Source organism: Rhineura floridana, chromosome 3 (genome assembly GCF_030035675.1).
Source record: "Rhineura floridana isolate rRhiFlo1 chromosome 3, rRhiFlo1.hap2, whole genome shotgun sequence".
NCBI classification, from domain to species: Eukaryota; Metazoa; Chordata; class Lepidosauria; order Squamata; family Rhineuridae; genus Rhineura; species Rhineura floridana.
Window position 1 is genome coordinate 76,080,225 of NC_084482.1, and position 19,024 is coordinate 76,099,248.

General features: G+C 40.3%; 1 protein-coding gene across 15 annotated transcripts in view; it reads left to right on the forward strand.

Annotated features, from left to right (window-relative positions):
* CACNA1A (calcium voltage-gated channel subunit alpha1 A) overlaps positions 1-19,024 on the forward strand; it is a 360,598-nt gene that overhangs the window by 246,689 nt on the left and 94,885 nt on the right. For all 15 annotated transcript variants that reach the window (XR_009761364.1, XM_061616674.1, XM_061616687.1 and 12 more), the window contains 4 exons: positions 7,390-7,486; positions 9,693-9,853; positions 15,076-15,213; positions 16,936-17,137. Coding sequence is in view for 14 of the 15 variants with exons in the window: in XM_061616674.1 (XP_061472658.1) it covers positions 7,390-7,486; positions 9,693-9,853; positions 15,076-15,213; positions 16,936-17,137 (598 nt within the window). In the remaining variant the exon portion in view is untranslated. The remainder of the gene's footprint in view (positions 1-7,389; positions 7,487-9,692; positions 9,854-15,075; positions 15,214-16,935; positions 17,138-19,024) is intronic.

Below are 19,024 nucleotides of genomic sequence, written 5' to 3' on the forward strand. Positions count from 1 at the left end.
AGAGAAAAGGTTCCAAATTTAGTCCATAGTGACTCATCTATAACTGGCTGATTTTTGCCTCAATAGCCATTTCAGGTGAAGCTAGTCTTCTAGATCTAGCATAGGTCTTGAGTGGCGTGAGATAGAGCAGGCATGGGGGAAGGAAAAATCAAGGCTCAAATCCTGGAATGGTGACTAAAGTTTCTGGTCAGACGTCATCACATGTGGTGCTGAGCCAGTGCCTTTACATGCAAAGGCAAGCTCCAGTAGGTTTGTGAACTTGCGACTATGTCCCTGCAGTCACCTGATTTGAATAGCATGGTGAAATTTTAGTTGGCCCTGTGGCCTAATATAACTTACTCTTCTAGACATTATTCCATCTTTTGAACAACTTAGTATAATGGAACTTGATCTTGTACTGGCAGGATTGAAGAATGTGATTTATGAATCCATCCTGAATCAGATTAGCATTTCTTCTAGTGATCCAATATGCACATGGTTACACACTCAGCCTTGGAGATCTGTGTAGCACAGTGCTTCCTCTTCAAAAGTAATAAGGACAACAAAAGCTATGAATGAGAATGCGGGGTGCACTCTCGGAGGTTATGGGTATCTGCCAGAGTTTGTAGGAATGTGGGGCTATGGGAGGGGAGCATTGTGGCTCTCATTTTCTTTTGTAATCTGAGAGTGACCACCATGCAGGAGAGGTAGGAAAGGATTAATTTCAGATAGTAACTGGCATTTTAAAAATCAGTGCAAGTGTTTCCCAGTCACTTATCACTCTGGGGGAACTTGCCACCTTCTGTTCACTTTTCCGTACCTCCCTTTCTTTATGTACCTAGATCATCAGTGATCTGGTTTGTCCCTCTCTTGTCTGTTTCATCAAAGTTCATCAACACCTAGAAATTGTTTCTGGAGTAAATCGTGCCAGCTTCAGTTAAATGTACAAGGGTCTATATTGTTTTTCTGCTGTGTTGCTGTCATCTGACTGTATATACTGCTCAATATTCTACCATGTCATGTTACGTCTTACTATTGCATCAATAGCAGCCCACCAGTATATTAGCAGCTAGATTCTGGGGTATATGCCCATGTTATGACCTCTATTCTAGATCAGAATTTGTGATAACAGGAGGAGCGAAGAGATTATTGCTAGTACTCCACCTATGTCCAAAAAAAAAATCAGTTAGTGCTGATGAAAGGTTGGCCTCGCCCCACCAACATTGTCATCTGTATTTGACCAAAAGAATTATCACCTTTATAGAGAAAGTTAGTGGAGCTGCATGAAACAGTAGTGTTTGTTTGCACCAGCTTAGGGATGAGAACTGAGTTATGTAATGACCTAAACCTAAATAGCCTAATTAGCTTCAGTTCATTGTTAGACTTACATCACAATCCAAACCATGGGCAGTATTCAAAATTGTTGCCAGCGTGCAAGGATTACCGCTAGCACAATGGGACTTCCCCCCTTCCGCCCTGCACTCTCCCCAAATCTGTTCCAGAAGGTTGGGAGAAACCCCAGAACAGATTTAAGGGGGCACATGGTGGGAGGAGAGGGAGAGAATGTTCCATTGTGCAAGAAGAAATCTTGTACTGACTGAATGGTTTACTTTATCACTCTGTTGAATACAACCCTATGTCTACTCAGAAGTAAATCCTATTGAATTCAGTGAGGCTTACTCCCAGCTAGAATTGCAGCCAGTCCTTAGTAAGTATGCTTAGGAGTAAAGACTTGATTTTTCAGTCAAATTCTTCTGCATTTTCATTTCTGCAAATTGGAATCACCCTCAGTTTATTTAATTTCAGGGGAAATTAGGAGTACATAAATTCAATTAAGCAAGTTAAGAAATGGCTGCTGAATGAGAGACAGAAAAGTGTTAAAAAATAAGAAATACATAAATTTAGGATAATGAGAAAGGCTTGAATAAAAACCAATTGTAATCTGAATGAGATACAGTATTAGTAAATTCCAAATAAGAGATGAAAAAGACTTCTGGAAACATCTCCATCTGCCCTCAGTTTTTTTTTTCATTAGGAATTTTAAGATGAGCAAGGGCATACAGGTTTGTCCTCATTTGGTGTAAGATATGTAGAGATGCTGGAAACCTCCCAGATTCAATACCTATAACTGTAGTCTGCTGGGCTGGCATGAAGGATTTTCTCAACACCAGTGCTTTGATCTTTCTCAGCCTAAACTTCTGTAGCTAAACCATTTTAGTACATTACCTCCCTCTGTTTCAAGGCAGCAGCCAATGAAGGAAGGAATGGCCTGCCTGGTGCAGGGAAAGCAGATTTGATGCAGAGATGTTCCTGGACAGAGTCAGCATGGGGAATTGGGTTCACTGGGGTTTATGTTGTGTGTTTTCTTTCTGATTGTTTCTCACTTTCCTTGTCTCTTCCCTTTCACTGCCACTTCACAACAGGAGCAGCTCACGGTAAAGTCTTTCTGTCTGTCTCTCTCTTTCTCACTATCTGGTACACATTTATCTGTGTGATCTTGTTTATGCATCATTTTGAGCGGCTAATGTGGTTGGAAAGGAAGACACTTTGGAGAGACAAAAAAAGCTCTAAACATTAGTCATTCAATTAATACCATCATATCTCACCTTGAGTTGGGATGGGTGTCTTTTACTAGCAAGATTTCATACTCTGGGAGTGTAAATTAAACCTTGTAGTATCTCAGAATTACGGATAGTAAAGTGCACTACCCTTGATGATCCAGTGAACGGAACATTCTACTGCAGCCTGGGAGAAATATCCTACCTGTGCCAGGGACACATGCTCATGTTGTCAGGGACAAGAGATAGTGGCTAGAAATGATAGAAGCTTTGGTGAGAAACCCCCCATGTTGTAGGAACGTTAGTACTATCCAACTGCCTTTGGCAGCCATTTGGGGGGTGGTACTACTTCAGGGCCTGTTGCCATCTACACACAGCAACAACCAACATGGCAGTGGGACATGTGCTTCGGATATATTTTTTACATCTTGCCTTCCTTCTGCTTTATTCTGCCAATGTTTGCTTGGCTATAAAGCCTGACGCCTACTGTTAGAAGGAAAGTCTTCTTGGTTAACAGAGATGTAGCATCAATAAACATGGCATTCTCACACAACTATGGAAATATGCTATGCCCTTTTGTTCCATGGGGCAGATAAGCCTTTTTTATTTCTGTTCTGCAGACTAGCTGTTTTCATCAGTGCTAAATATGTATGCTGGAAAATGACAATATAGGATTGTCACAGCCAAGGAGACTGCTAAAAGGATCAGGCTGGAATATGTAACTGCTGGGCGTGGATTTTGTATCTTCATGCATCTAATACTATCAGTTGATCAGATGTGTCATGAGAGATGATCTAGTTGCCAGAACACAAAGTCACTACCTAGAACTCTGTGCCTTTGTACCTAGCTTTTGGAAGGGTTATAATCAGGAGCTCTTCTCCAAGTGGCTCTGTTGGCTCTCAGTTAAGACTGAATTATGTATACTGTACAATCAGTTGTCTAAAAACTGCCTCTCAAGCAGTGAGTTTCTGAGAAAAGATTTTGCCAGGTTGTTTATAGTATGAGGCTGTTTAAATGTGTTGAATCAGAAATGTATTAGAATTGAGTCTCCAGCACCTGTTAGATAAGCAGGGCTTGTGAAGCAGTTGTAGTTATAATAGCTCTCCCTTTATATCATCATATTGCTTAAACACTTTCTTAAATTATAGCTATAATTTATTATATAGATGTGTCAAATGAATTCCCCTATTAGAAAAGCTGTATTGCAGTTGACTTGCAGATTTTGCTTATTGTAAGCCATGTACGTTAACATTCTAGAGAGAGTTTAACAGCACCACCATTGCCTAAAAACAAGAAACAGTCTCTTATTTTGACGGTGTACCATGTTTCACTTTCAAACTGACAACCTGAGTTATCTATTAGAGGGAACAATGATGCTCCTTGAAGAAACTTCCTTATCCTTGGCTGCATTCAGCTTAGAGTTTTTCTCCTATATGGAGTGAGTGGGGCAAAAACACCTCCTGAAGAATGGATTAATTTTCTGGACGTGTGTGAATTGTACTTATTTATGTTTCTTACCTTTAAATACAAAGTGGCTGAGGATCTCTCTCTCCCTCTCTCAAAGCCCTGCCAGTGCTTCAGGTGGTAGCTTGGCTGCTCTCAGCCCCCCAACAATCCTCCTGTGAGAGAACATCCCCAGTGTTTAATAACACTACACCATGGCACAGCATTGTTCTCAGGGGCACTCTTTCCCAGAAACATGTCCAGACCGCTGAGAATGGAAGCAAGCTGAAGTGAAATCAAGATTTCTTTTGTTGGGGGTTAGTGGGAATCGCTTAGTAATTAAAGGTAAGAAATAATCGTTCAGACAATTCACCCCCCCAAGTAGCTGAATATCCCCTCCCCCAGTTTTGCAGGGAATGCAAAAGGCACAATTTATGTTCATGTACATACTGTCTTTTTCCCCTCTACTCTACTATAGTTGTCTTGGTAACCCTACAATGTGTTCAGTGTTTATTGTCTGAAGACCAAATAAACTGAAACTGACTCCCTCAAAAGGTATGGGTGTGAGGGTATTGGACCCAGCTTGAGCAAAGTTGGCTTTGAAAATTGTTTTCTAGGAACTAGGAACAACATTATGATGACGGGGAAGTCAGTGCTGAATATTGCATAAAGAACTTACCATGGTTTAGAGGAAGGGAAGGAAGCTTTTGAAAATGTTACCTTTCTGTGTACACATTCTGTTTTGTCATTCTGGTTTAAATGCAAGGTAGTTTGGCCTTTAAGACAAACCAGTAAACTATGGTTTGCTGAAAGCCAGGATTTGTAGTTGTATGGGAGGAGTGGAAGGAGCACATGAGCTCAAGTTTCCTTATTCTTGCTTGAGTGGACACAATGTTTCCAGCATGCTATTCTTGGTTTATATCTCTACAGTGTATCGTGCGTTTGGATAGTAACATTCTATTCGGTACATCATTCACCATGTCATTGCTTAGCTCACTTTTAGCAGCACAGCCAAGACGTTTTGCTATCTGAGCCGCAGGAACAAATGGTTTCCCTCCCTGCAAGCCCTAATATATAGTTGTACCCAAGGCTGGTCACGTTATTTTGGCACCTGAGACAAAAAATCCCACAAGCATCTCTCCCCCTCCCAGCTAGTAAAAATAAAATAACAATAAATTAACAATTTGGTGCCCTTTTATAACATCCAAAATCAGCTGCTTGGGGGGCTGCCTCACTCTATCTCATGGTAGGGCTGGCTTTGTGTGGCTTTTTGTAGAAGATGGGAAGAGCTGCTAGACTCCAGGAAACATTCTATGTCCTTTTCATCTTCATCTTCACCTAATAAGAAAAAAACACAAGGCGGAGGTTGTGGGAGCTTAGCAGATTGATAGTCACCTTAGCATATATGTTGTGCACTGTAGAGAGAGGTGGAATTTCCTCTTAAAGTTCACTGCTGGAGAGAAGGTTTTAGGTTATCTGGCTGCACACAGAGTGTAAGCCAGTGCAAATGTTAATGAAAAGCATGTTGAACAGTCATCTAAGGATTGGACTACATTAGAATGAACTATGAATTTTCTCCAAGCCAAAATTCTCTGGGCACGGAAAACTAACATGTCATGGAGAAGGATAGACTAGAACTATTCTCTCTGATGTGCTGTCTTTCCACATACAAGGGCATTGGGAACATTCAAATATGGCATGACACCTACCTGCACTCTGAAGTGGTACAGTCCCAGGAAGACTTTACCATGTGATAAGTATTTTTTTAACGTTTATAACTAAAACATCCAGTGCATTTGAGGATGTATTGACTTTTTTATTCTTCAAGAATGGAATGATTTGGCAGATGTACTTTGGATTCTTTCACTTCGTAGCAGATCTGTAAAGAATTTCTCCATTCTGTTACTTTAGTATAGGTTATCTGCATAAAGCTGATATATGTTCCTAAGAGCATCAACATATTATTCTTCACTTTGGCATGGGTTCTTGTTGCAAAAGTAGCAATCTGTGTTTTGGGGCATCATTTCAGGCTGCAACTCCTTCCGCTGCTATTTTCCACATGCTTAGGAGAATCCTGTGAAAAATTAAAATATTTTCTTCTTCGTTTGATGTGACTGTATACACCAGCCTTTCCCAACCGGTGTGCCTCCAGATGTTGTTGGACCACAACTCCCATCAGCCTCAGCCAGCATTGCCAATGGCTGAGGCTGATGGGAGTTGTGGTCCAACAACATCTGGAGGCACACCAGTTGGGAAAGGCTGGTATACACAGATATATGGCCAATTGGGAGTAGGGATCTGAGAAATGTAAACCTTACATGAGGCTGTGATTCTTGGTATTGCATGCATTGCATGTACACTTCACAAGACTAGGGGGAGGCAACCTTAGTAGCACAGGAGATGTGGGGAAGGTAATGTAGGGTAGTGTAGAGGAACAAACAGCACACCACACTGGGCAGGTCCACACACCATACATTTAAAGCATGTCCAATGCACATTTAAAGCACAAGATTTCCCACAAAGTAGTTTGTTAAGGGTACTGGGAATTTGTAGCTCTGTGAGGGGAAACAAAAGTTCCCAGAATTCTTTGAGGGAAGGCATGTGCTTTAAACGTGCATTGGCTGAGCTTTACATGTATGGTACTGCTAGGGAGGATAACCTGATTGGCAAGGTTTGAAGTTTGGAGGAAATGGGAACTGATTTGAGAACTTCTTTTGAATATTTTAGTGCTGTATATCTGCTGGTATCAATGAATGCCATAGACAGAGGCACATTACTGTTAACACCCCAATACAACTACACCTCATAGCACCTTCTTGTGTCTGCTCAGTGGATCTACTGGTAACAGCAGTTAAAGAATCAGAAAGTCTGCATACAGCAGTACTTAAACAAGAATCCCCTCTGAAAACATCACAGCTAGACCTGGCTTTTTTCTAATATGAGCACATGCTTTGGAACTGAGCTTGCTGTCTTCTTGGCCTTTTGAGAAAGCCCCCAAGGGGGTGCTAAATCTTTTGATACCAGTAGATTAAACTATTTCCCAAGGGGATGATAGGTGAATGGGGAGACACTGAAAGAGCCATCCAAACAGATAAAAGTGGTAGATGGAATCAAACACATGTAAAAGAGAGTAAAAAAAATGTGGAGGAGTAGAAATCCTATAACAGGTAGATGTGATAGGTATAAAAGAACCTTAAAAGGAATATGGATGACAAAAAGGGTAGCAGTGCAAAGTAAGTTGGGAGTACTTCATTGACATTCTGGAGTTCCGTGCCAACAAATAGCTGCAAAACAGCATATAGCATGAGTGTATATCTCACTTTGGCAGTCCTCTGTCTTTAACAGTGTAAAGACTCATGCCTCATTGTTTTTCCCTGCTCTCCTGTCCTCACCCAACATCTCTCTACAGAGGCAGCAAAGGGAAAGATATCAACACCATCAAATCCTTGCGTGTCCTTCGTGTCCTCAGACCCCTAAAAACTATCAAGCGATTGCCAAAGCTCAAGGTATGTTGGGGGTGGCAACATAAAAAGATGGTGCCTGGAGTTGTTTGTGGGAAATGTAAATCAACTCTTTGAGAGAAGATACGGGTATGGTTAGAGTGAGAAGAAAGTTAGACCTAGGCTTCTGGCCCTTTTCATGCATGGGATCTAGTGAAATAGAAAAAGGGTTCCTGTGGTTTTCCCCCTCACATCTTTCATGTGCAATGCAATTTGAATGGAGGCGTAGTTAGGAATGGAGGAGGAACCCACCCTACTCAGATTCCAAAACACTCACCTGACCCTATATGGGCGGATTATGACAGAGATTGGCTCAATGGTCAACTTCAGAATCCTCAGTCAGTTAGATTCCATTATGAGGTGGTCTGAGGGCTTACCTCTGTTTGCCCTTAGAATTTTTGCCCCTTTAAAATACATGTAAACACTGGGGCAGCCATTTTTCCCCATTCAGTTCCCCCTGGGAATGACAAAACCATCAGTTCCTATCACTCCCAGAGAGATTAGCTTTGTGCACTGAGAGTGGACGGTGGTAAGAAGCCCAGCACACTATCTGCTTAGGCTGTGGGCAGCTGGATACACTATTTCTGGAGTTTCAAAGAAAATAAATTTAGGGGGGAATGGAGGCAGCACGCAACTCTCAGACTATCTTGTAAGTACTTTTAAATGTGTGTTTCCAGGCAGATTTTTAAGGATTTTCCATTAGAAATCTGCCTGGAAATGGGATGGGATGGACTTAGATGGCATTCACACCATACATTTATTCTGTTATTATTCCACTTTAAACACTCATGGCTTCCCACAAAGAATCCTGGGAAGTGTAGTTTGTGAAGGATACTGAGAGTTGATAGGAAAGCCCTGTTTCCCTCACAGAGTGACAATTCCCCTAGTAGTTTAACAGTCCCTCTTCCCAGAGAACTCTGGGAATTGCAGGTCTGTGAGGGGAACAGGGCTCTCCTATCATCTCTCAGCACCCTTCACAAACTACACTTCCCAGGATTCTCTGGGGAAGCCATGCCTGTTTAAAATGGAATAATGGTTTAAATGTATGGTGTGAATGTGGCCTTAGCTGCATCACTTCTGAGAACTGGGGAGGACTGGACTCTAATGAATTCATCCCATCCATAGGCATAGCTGCATTTGTTTTTTCAGCTGTACTTCTGTCTTCTGGTAGTTGTGCTACAAAGCTTTCTCTGTCCCTGCATCTTCGTGCCTGGACAAGCTGTACCTATTATTCTTTGGCTATCATGCATCTGCTAAAGACACAAACTCTACCAGCTAAAAAAGGTAGCAAAGAGTCTTGTGGTCCCTTAAAGATCAACAAATTTATCAAGCCATAAACATTCATGGATTAGAGTCCACTTCATCAAATGCATGAAATGTTGATGATAATTGTATTATCATCATTAACACTATTTTGTGAGTGGTCACTGTGCTAATTTTGCACGTATTTAAACTTTAACCTATATTTGCTGCGTTTCATTTCCCTCTGACTCCACTTTTCTTATATAATTTTTCCCCTCTAGCAAAATGAGGATAAAATTTCATGTATCTGATTTATGTGGACTCTAGTCTATAAAATGTTATCTCATAATCTGAGAGTTAGACGGTTGTAGCAAAACCAAAAAAGCCTAACACGGCTGCAACTCTGTAAGAAAAACCCAAAGGTGGCAACTCTCTTTGTGGAGACACATGATTGCTCTGTTCTGAGGAAACTGAAGGTCGGTAGAGACTGAAAGATATTTGGAAAAGGGCTGAGGATTTTCAAGAAGTACATTTAAGGTTATCTCTATAACTTGGGGCCAGGTTTCTGTAGGAATTGTCTGCTTCCAGAAAAATTTGCTCAGCTCTTGAGACTGACATCAGAGGCCCTACTTTCTGACCTGTTATTACATGAGATGATATGGGCAGTGCAGAGAAAAGTGAGGGAAGCAAGATAGTGAAATATCCTCATTCCCTTTATGTTTTTAGAAGGCTTTTGAAGATTTCTACTTCATTGTTTCAATAAGCTTTTAACATCTAATTGAATTGATGTGTTATGGAATTTGATGGTGTCCTGCTTTTTAAATTGTTTTTATTCATTTTTAGTGCTGATATTTAAATGCTTAACTTTGTTGGATTTTATATTTGATTGTATGTCTTTTTTCAAAGCTATTTTGGTGGGGCTGATATAATTACCTAGCAACCCCTTACCAGAGCTGTCTGTTCTCTCCAGGCCGTCTTTGACTGTGTGGTGAACTCACTCAAAAACGTCCTCAATATTCTCATTGTGTACATGCTCTTCATGTTCATCTTCGCTGTGGTGGCTGTCCAGCTCTTTAAGGGCAAGTTCTTCTACTGCACTGATGAGTCCAAGGAATTTGAAAAAGATTGCAGGTATGTAACCCCCATCCATCTTGCTACCATTCTGCTTCCAGGACCTCAGACCATTCTTTTTCCTATGGCAAGCCAGCACTTTCTAGGAACTTTTATGTCTGTTCTCTAGAGTTATGGACTCAAAACCCAAATTAGGTTGATGTCTGCAGGTTTCATCTCTTATGTTGCATTCCTTGCGCAATGAATTCTAGTGCAGTAGCTTCTGATTTATATTACAATAAATATGTGCTGGTTAGTTCTGTTTTTTAAATTACCATAGTTCCATTTTTATAGCTTATCATAACATAGTAAATTTCATCATGTATCATGAAATAAAGAATTCAGGTCATCGGTGAACACACAGTTTAGTTCAGTTGGGCACAGGGCGCTCATGCTTTTTAGCCCTGTTTTATATCATTCCCCTTACCCTGTTCTCTGTTTTAGATTGCTATACCCTATTGGCAGCTGTTTAAAGTTTCATCCCTTTCTGTTTCTTCAGTATGAGCAGTTGGCCCTTGGTGAATCTGAGCCCTGTGTCCTTTATGATTATTCATATCTGGCTAGCTGCACTTCACTGGTATCATTTTAAAAGCACAGTGTTCCAGTTGTCCTGGGTTTAAAGAGTAATAAGAAAAATTGCTACCAATAGTTTGCAAGAGTGGGATCTGTATTTTGATCACAAATATCCTAATGCTTTATGGCAAAACTTAATGTATGGCAAACGTGTATTTAATTTTTTTATTTAAAGTATTTCATAACTACCCTTCAAAAAAAGTTTCCAGGGTAGCGTACAGTAGTGTAAATGAAGTTAATTTGCACAATATACCATTTAAAACAAAATCATAAATATAACAAAATGTAAGAGAGAAAAAATTTAAACCCCAAACTTTTCTTCTTTTTTAGACTAGAGCAACATTTCAGAAATACAATTTAAAATGTATGGGCAAATACAAGGTTTTTACTCTGGTGTTGAAAAGTTCGTCATGTTGGCACCAGTTTAAAGAGAGAAGTAATGATCAAAAAGAAGTGTCTGCTGTTTTGTATTTCTATTCATTTGAAGTCATGAGGGCCTTTGTGCAGAGACAGCCTGCAAATGCGAGCAAGAGGGGAGATTAAAAGCACTATATGGATTTAAATGGGGCTGCATTCAGCTGGAGCTGGGAATACACAGCTGGGGTACTGCAATACCTCAGTTCTGTAGGATGTTCAGTATTGGGCTGGATAAATTACATAGAGAGGAAGGAAAATGATACAAACAAACTCGATTGTGGACCAGAGGGTTGTATCTAATTAAGCCATACTCAGAGTAGATCCATTTAAAATCACTTACTTTAATTAAGTAAGTATTACTAACTTCAATTCATTGGTTTAGTGGATCTGAGTAACACTTAGCTGGATACAACCCAGCATTTTTAGTACAGTGCTCAGCTGCCCCGCATCTAGGACTAAAACTTTTCCCAGTGAAGGATCTTCAGCTGTAGGATTATTCCTTCTCTCAGCGTGACTAGGGTGCTTGGGGAATTTGATTTCTGTGGGTATCTGCCAGAGTTTGTAGGAATGTGGGGCTATGGGAGGGGAGCATTGTGGCTCTCATTTTCTTTTGTAATCTGAGAGTGACCACCATGCAGGAGAGGTAGGAAAGGATTAATTTCAGATAGTAACTGGCATTTTAAAAATCAGTGCAAGTGTTTCCCAGTCACTTATCACTCTGGGGGAACTTGCCACCTTCTGTTCACTTTTCCGTACCTCCCTTTCTTTATGTACCTAGATCATCAGTGATCTGGTTTGTCCCTCTCTTATCTGTTTCATCAAAGTTCATCAACACCTAGAAATTGTTTCTGGAGTAAATCGTGCCAGCTTCAGTTAAATGTACAAGGGTCTATATTGTTTTTCTGCTGTGTTGCTGTCATCTGACTGTATATACTGCTCAATATTCTACCATGTCATGTTACGTCTTACTATTGCATCAATAGCAGCCCACCAGTATATTAGCAGCTAGATTCATGAGCTTTCATGCAGTTTAAAGAACAGCCAAATTCACATTATTTGGAGAAATGAATTAACAGGAGCAAAATTGACATGGACTAGAAATAAACTGATCCATTCATCCCTAATCAATGCAATTTTTAGCAGTCAGAATCAGCACATTTCCTGCAATTTAGACAGCTGAGTTCCCTTTGAGATTAACTGTCTCTGTCATTGTTCTTGGGTCATTGCAACTGAAATTTATCCAACAAACTATGAGCAGACAATGGTGCTCTGAATACATTCACTGACTGAACTGCAGAAATAGTGGTATCTAAGTCAAGCTGGATGCGAGTAGTTTTATTCTAAAAGTCCTTAGCAAAAAGCTCACAGTGGGCTACCAAGGGTTCTTTAGGATCAGTCCTTGGGGCCTAGCTGGAGAAAGTGTTGCAGCACTCAGAAAAGTTCTGCTGGATAGCACTGTACAGGTAAATTCTGTCAAGATGCAAAAATGAGTTCCATGTAATCCTGAACAAATTTATGGCATTAAGGTTAGTACTCCATTTTTAACTGTGATCTTATATTTTTCTGTAGCCTGTAACTATGATTTGCACCAGTGTGCTCCTTTGTGCTAATCTGGGATTCAGAAAAGTTTTCTATTGTGTTAACTTGAGGACCACTGTGAATGGCCTGCTTTACATTTCTTAGGTACCCTAGCACTTACGGGCTGGCTGGCTTTATTGACCACCTAGTCTTAGTTTGCCTTTCTATTCTTGTTCTTCTGAATCTGGTACTCCCATGGTATTACATCCTACTGAGATATGTGGTGATAAAATCAATTGGATACTGGGGCCTTGGTGTTTTGTTTTTTTAAGTCTTTTTAAGCCTTTAAGTCAATTACGACTTATGGTGACCCTATGAATCAGCAGTCTCCAGTAGCATCTGTTTTAAACCACCCTGTTCAGATCTTGTAAGTTCAGGTCTGTGGCTTCCTTTATGGAATCAATCCATCTCTTGTTTGGTCTTCCTCTTTTTTTCTGTTTTTCCCAGTATTATTGTCTTTTCTAGTGAATCATGTGTTCTCATTACATGTCCAAAGTATGGCAACCTTGGTTTCATCATTTTAGCTTCTAATGATAGTTTTGGTTTAATTTGTTCTAACACCCAATTATTTGTCTTTTTCATGCTCCATGATATCCGCAAAGCTCTCCTCCAACACCACATTTCAAATGAGTTGATAGTTCTCTAATCTGCTTTTTTCACTGTCCAACTTTCACAGCCATACATAGAGATCGGGAATACCATGGTCTCAATGATCCTGACTTTAATGTTCAGTGATACATCTTTGCATTTGAGGACTTTTTCTAGTTCTCTCATAGCTGCCCTCCCCAGTCTTAGCCTTCTTCTAATTTCTTGACCATTGTCTCCATTTTGATTAATAACTGTGCCAATGTATTGATAATCCTTGACAAGTTCAATGTCCTCATTGTCAACTTTAAAGTTACATAAATCTTCTGCTGTCATTACTTTAGTCTTCTTGACGTACAGCTGTAGTCCTGCTTTTGTGCTTTCCTCTTTAACTTTCATCAGTATTCATTTTGAATCATTACTGGTTTCTGCTAATAGTATGGTATCGTCTGCATATCTTAAATTATTGATATTTCTCCCTCCAGTTTTCACACCTCCTTCATCTTGATACAAACCCGCTTTCCATATGATCTGCATATAGATTAAACAAATAGGGTGATAAAATACACCCCTGTCTCACACCCTTTCCGATTGAGAACCAATCGGTTTCTCCATATTCTGTCCTTACAGTAGTCTCTTCTCCAGAGTGTAGGTTGCTCATCAGGACAATCAGATGCTGTGGCACCCCCATTTCTTTTAAAGCATTCCATAGTTTTTCATGATCTACACAATCAAAGGCTTTGCCGTAATCTATAAAGCACAGGGTGATTTTCTTCTGAAATTCCTTGGTCCTTTCCATTATCCAACTTACGTTTGCGATATGATGTCTGGAACCTCTTCCCTTTCTAAATCCAGCTTGGATATCTGGCATTTCTTGCTCCATATATGGTAAGAGCCTTTGTTGTAGGATCTTGAGCATTACTTTACTTGCATGGGATATTAAGGCAATAGTTCGATCATCACTACATCCCCTGGATCCCCTTTGTTTGGAATCGGGATATATATTGAACACTTCGAGTCTGTGGGCCATTGTTTAGTTTTCCATATTTCTTGACAAATTTTTGTCAAAATTTGGACAGATTCAGTCTCAGTAGCTTGTAGCAGCTCTATTGGTATGCCATCTGTTCCTGGTGGTTTGTTTCTTCCAAGTATTTTAAGAGCAGCTTTCACCTTGCATGGTAAAATATCTGGTTCTTCATCATATAGTTCCACCATGAATGAATCTGTCATCCTTGCATCTTTTTTATAGAGTTCTTCAGTGTATTGCTTCCATCTTCCTTTTTATTCCATCTCGGTTGGTCAGTGTGTTTTCCTGTTGATTATTCAACATCCCTACTCTTGGTTTAAATTTGCTTTTCATTTCTCTAATCTTTTGGAATAGGGCTCTGGTTCCACCTTACTCATAACAGTGAATTGCCATTGAGCTAGATCTTAAACTGGTGTGCATCAGTATAAATCAAGTTACTTAATGAAGTCACTCTGTTTTATTCAGACAGGACCTATTTGAAATTATTGTATTGGAGCTCAATGAATCAGCCCCACTTAAGGCCCCTGAGATAAGGCTGTTACTACCAGCTAAAGTGTCATCATTAGCTCCAGCAGAGCTATCCTGACTAATCTTCAAGTCAATCATAACATGAATAAAAGATGCAGACTGTCCTTGCACTCACACAGAGACTGGAGCTTCTTATCAAAGAAACTATTTGCAGCATAGCGGATCCTTGCTAAATTGTCCACACTCTGTTGTGTCAGCATGTGGTGGTTTCCCATTTGTGGAATGTTCTTTCCAGGGAGGCACACCTGGAACCATCACTACCTGTTTTTAGGCACCAACCAAAAACATTTTTATTCACCCAAGCCTTTGCTTATCTTTTATTACTGTGGGGATGAGCTGGACCTGCTCTTTTATGCATATTATTGGCTGAACTTTTTAAGTTATTTTATTCCTGTTTTTACACTTGTTTTTAATGTTTGCCTTGTTAGTCACTCTGAGTTCAACTTTCTAAAAAAAGTGACTAACAAATATAATAAAGAAGTACATCAACAAATAAATGAAGTCTCTGAATGTTTTTGTGGATTTTCTTCACCAGGGGAGAGTACTTAGTCTATGAGAAGAATGAAGTGAAGGCTGAGAAACGAGAATGGAAGAAATATGAATTCCATTATGACAACGTGTTGTGGGCACTCCTTACTCTTTTCACTGTATCTACGGGAGAAGGCTGGCCAGAGTAAGTTGTTCAGAAAAATGAGCATCTGCCACTATGCTAAGGATGACAGGCATATGGTTGGCTACTGCTGGAGACTAGATTGTTTCCTGGTCTGATCCAGCATAGCCTTCTGGATGAGCTCCCTCCATCACTAAGCCACTTTTGTCACATAGAGGTCCTGGCTTATCAGCTGTGGCTTGCCCTTGCCATATAAAAACACCATCCTGGAAAGGAGTTGGATTATTTGTTTATTTATGCTGAAGGGAGGAAGCCACTGCAAGTACAGGAATGTAAAAGTGGCTAATATGTAATTAAAATCAGGACATTGATTTTTTGGTTGGAGGCTTGTGATTCAAGACATTCACCACCTTTGTGTAGGACCTGAGCTTGAGGTTTGCTAAGTTAGGAAGGCTGAAGAGGTGGCTCATCTAATTTGGGATGCAGTCCCCATTCTTTTCAGTTTCCTAGCAACTCAGCAGGATCATGGTGAGTCCTGAGGATTCTGAGTGGGGCCATTGGTGGCAAAATCACAAGTGCACTGTGGCTGTGTACACACTAGGATGTGGATTGCACAGATCCCATTTTTTCATGTACGTTTTTGTGCACTTTTGTCCACACAGAGCCTTTCAATATAAAACTGTATCAGTGTTTCTTGTCCACACTAGTGGGTAGTGCTTAATGGGATATATTTGTGCTGTATATTGCCTGCTTCTCCTTGGAAACCTGAGGTCTGTTGTGGGCATACACACAGATATTTGTTTACCTGTGCATGCATGCACATTCTACCATGGTGCAAATAGCAGGGGTTGTTTTCATTACCCTAAAATAATTGTTATAAAGAACAAAATCTGGGTCATGTATTAGTTACATCAAAGATACATCTTTCTTAAACATGGAAAGAATCAGCAGTCCTGAAGATTAAAAGCTGGCTGCTAATGATCTGGGGTTCTGCTGTGATGATCAGTAGGGACAGCACAGTATGGTAGAATGAGATAAACAAAAATTTAGATATATCAGTGATATTCAAACAAAATGGAGTTGTTAATTTCTGAAAGACATGCACAGATAAGTGGCTTTGAAACTGCAGTTACAGATGTGGAAAGAAGAATGTTTGGTATGTAATGTTTTATGTTTCAGGCTGAGCTTTGGTTCTGGAAAGGCTAACATTTTGTTTTGTTGACTTACAGACTTGTAAATATAATTTTTGCTAAATAAAAAAGCCATCAGAATTGTTAAAAGGTGTCTCCATTTCAAAAGTACCAGTGGTTGCATTGACAACCACAAGAAAAAGAGAACCAGAACAAATCACTGCATCTTCCCATTCCTGTATGAATTCCAAAAGGAAGAAGAAAATGCCCCCTTCCCATCCATCTCTTTACCACAGTGAATTGCTATGGATTTTGCCAGCTGCCATCTTTCTGGAATTCCAGAATTTCTGGCTCATACCTAGAGCTTAGTATGATTTTTAGTATGAATCTCAAAAGCTGCAATTGATCTTACATACAGTTTCGGTGATTTGTGGTGGTTACTGCCAATTTACGGTTAGAAATAGTCCATGTTAGAAAAACCTTCATGGGGCAGACTATCCCAAATCTGCTTAAATGTTGAGTATTTAGAACCTGTCTCAGAAGTGTTGGGTTCTGCTCTGTTTTAGATGCGGCAGTGAGCCTGATCGATCACACAGAATTCTTCTTGTTTCCCCTCATTTCCTATCTGCATCTTTCCTTGTTTTCTTTCCTGCAGTGTTCTCAAGCACTCAGTGGATGCTACATTTGAGAACCAGGGCCCCAGCCCCGGTTATCGCATGGAGATGTCCATCTTCTATGTGGTTTACTTTGTGGTCTTCCCATTTTTCTTTGTCAACATTTTTGTGGCCTTAATCATCATCACCTTCCAGGAGCAGGGGGACAAGATGATGGAGGAGTACAGCCTGGAGAAGAATGAGGTGGGAATGAGCAAAGTGGCATGGACAAAGTGCTAATGAAAATGTTGCTTTGACAGAAAATCGGAGGATTGATGCACCCAGCAAAAATTCCTAAATATTATTTTCTATTTCTTCATGACAGAGTTTAAAAACTTTGGTTTGATAAAAGATCCCAAGGTGGTGGGGCAGTGGATGATTATGTAGTTTGTAGCTGTGAAAATTTTATGACAAGAAGTTAACAGAGTGCACCAACAGATTTGTTATAGAAAATGATACCCAGGAAGCCTACTACATTTTGAAATGCATCCTCATCTGGAGAAATTCTTAGAATAACAATAATATCAAAATCCTAAAAATACACAGTTGAAAGGTTTGTTTTTTACACACACACACACACACACACATAAAGGCAATGCACCATATACTAGAAATCTCTAGAATATAGATACAGCAATAAAGGCAGGTAACAGGCTTATTTGCAGATAAGATAAACCCATATATCCCCGGTTGATACCCTAACTAATTATGCCTTGGTCATGATGTATTATCTTGATGTATCAGCATCCTCTGCTGTTGCCACTTATAAAGTTGAAGGAAACGGGGATTTCTGGTGGCTTAGGGTTGAGATGGTGCCATTAGGTTGTTCCTCCACTCACTGCAACTGAAAGACGATTCTGCTCCTAGTTCTGTGGTACGCAATGTAGTCTGTCTTCTGTTTCATTCTTCTGCAGTCACAGCCCACCTCAGCCAGCTGCCTTTGGGGAAACACTGATGACCTCTTAAAGCAGGAGTGGCTAATCTTTTTCAGCCCGATTCAGCCTCAGTTTTCCAGTGATTGAACACAATAGTCCCCATCTCCTCTTTTTATTTTATGTTCTCCCCCCCCTTAAAACAGAAACCTCCGATAGGTGCTCTGCCATATGACAGCAGAGCCCCAGTAGAGTTAGTGGGTGGTTTTTAATTGTTTTTTGTGTGTGTCACCACTACCACCAATTTCTGACTTAAAGTAAAGCAAGATGATTATTCAGCTGAAGATCGTATAGAAGGCAGATGCCACTGAACCTGCTGGGTGAATGGGAATGGGATTGAGTTTTAGTATTTCCCAGTCATGCTGCTGAGATGGGAATAGAACAGACTTTGTCAACCTGGTGCCCACCAGATGTTTGGATTACAGCCCCCATCAGCCTCAGCCAGCACAACCATGATGGCTGGGACTGGTAGGAAGTGTAGTCCCAAACTTTTGGAGGCCACTAAGTTGCCAAATCCTGGACTAAAGACTTCATAGGTGCAAATTACTTCTGCTTCACTGATTTCAGTGAACTAAACTTAAGGGCATTTCCCACATAGCTTTTTGAAGGCATGAGTGCATAGTCTAATGTCTTCGAACCAACATGCATCTACTTCCTAGTTAAGGTTCTTATTCAACAATTTTTGGAAGCAAATCTAAGGAATGTGCATGTTCCTTGAGATGTAGATGCCTGTTTCAATTCTTTCACATTATATACACAGGCATCTTAAGACATGGATGTGCACAACCTTGTCTTCAAAATTAATTTCAGTTACAACCTTCACTGACTCTTGTAACAGCAGGCACTTATCACTGCTGGTGCTACATAAATGTTGAGTAGTTTTTTGTGGATCCATGACGACACATGTCCATGGTGGTAATATACAACTTGTGCAGACACAAACCCTGCTATGCACCCTGAAGTAAGGCAATATTACATGTCCTAAGTCAGTTCAAGGAACTACTGGTGGCCGAGAGCAAACAGTTTGGGCAAAGCAGATTCTAAACTGATTCAGTCAGAAGGTAGGAATATAGGATCATAAGAAGATATCTTATGCCAAGTCAGACTAGTGGTCTCTGTAGCTGAGTAATGTTCCTGCTGATTGGCACCTGCTGTTCAG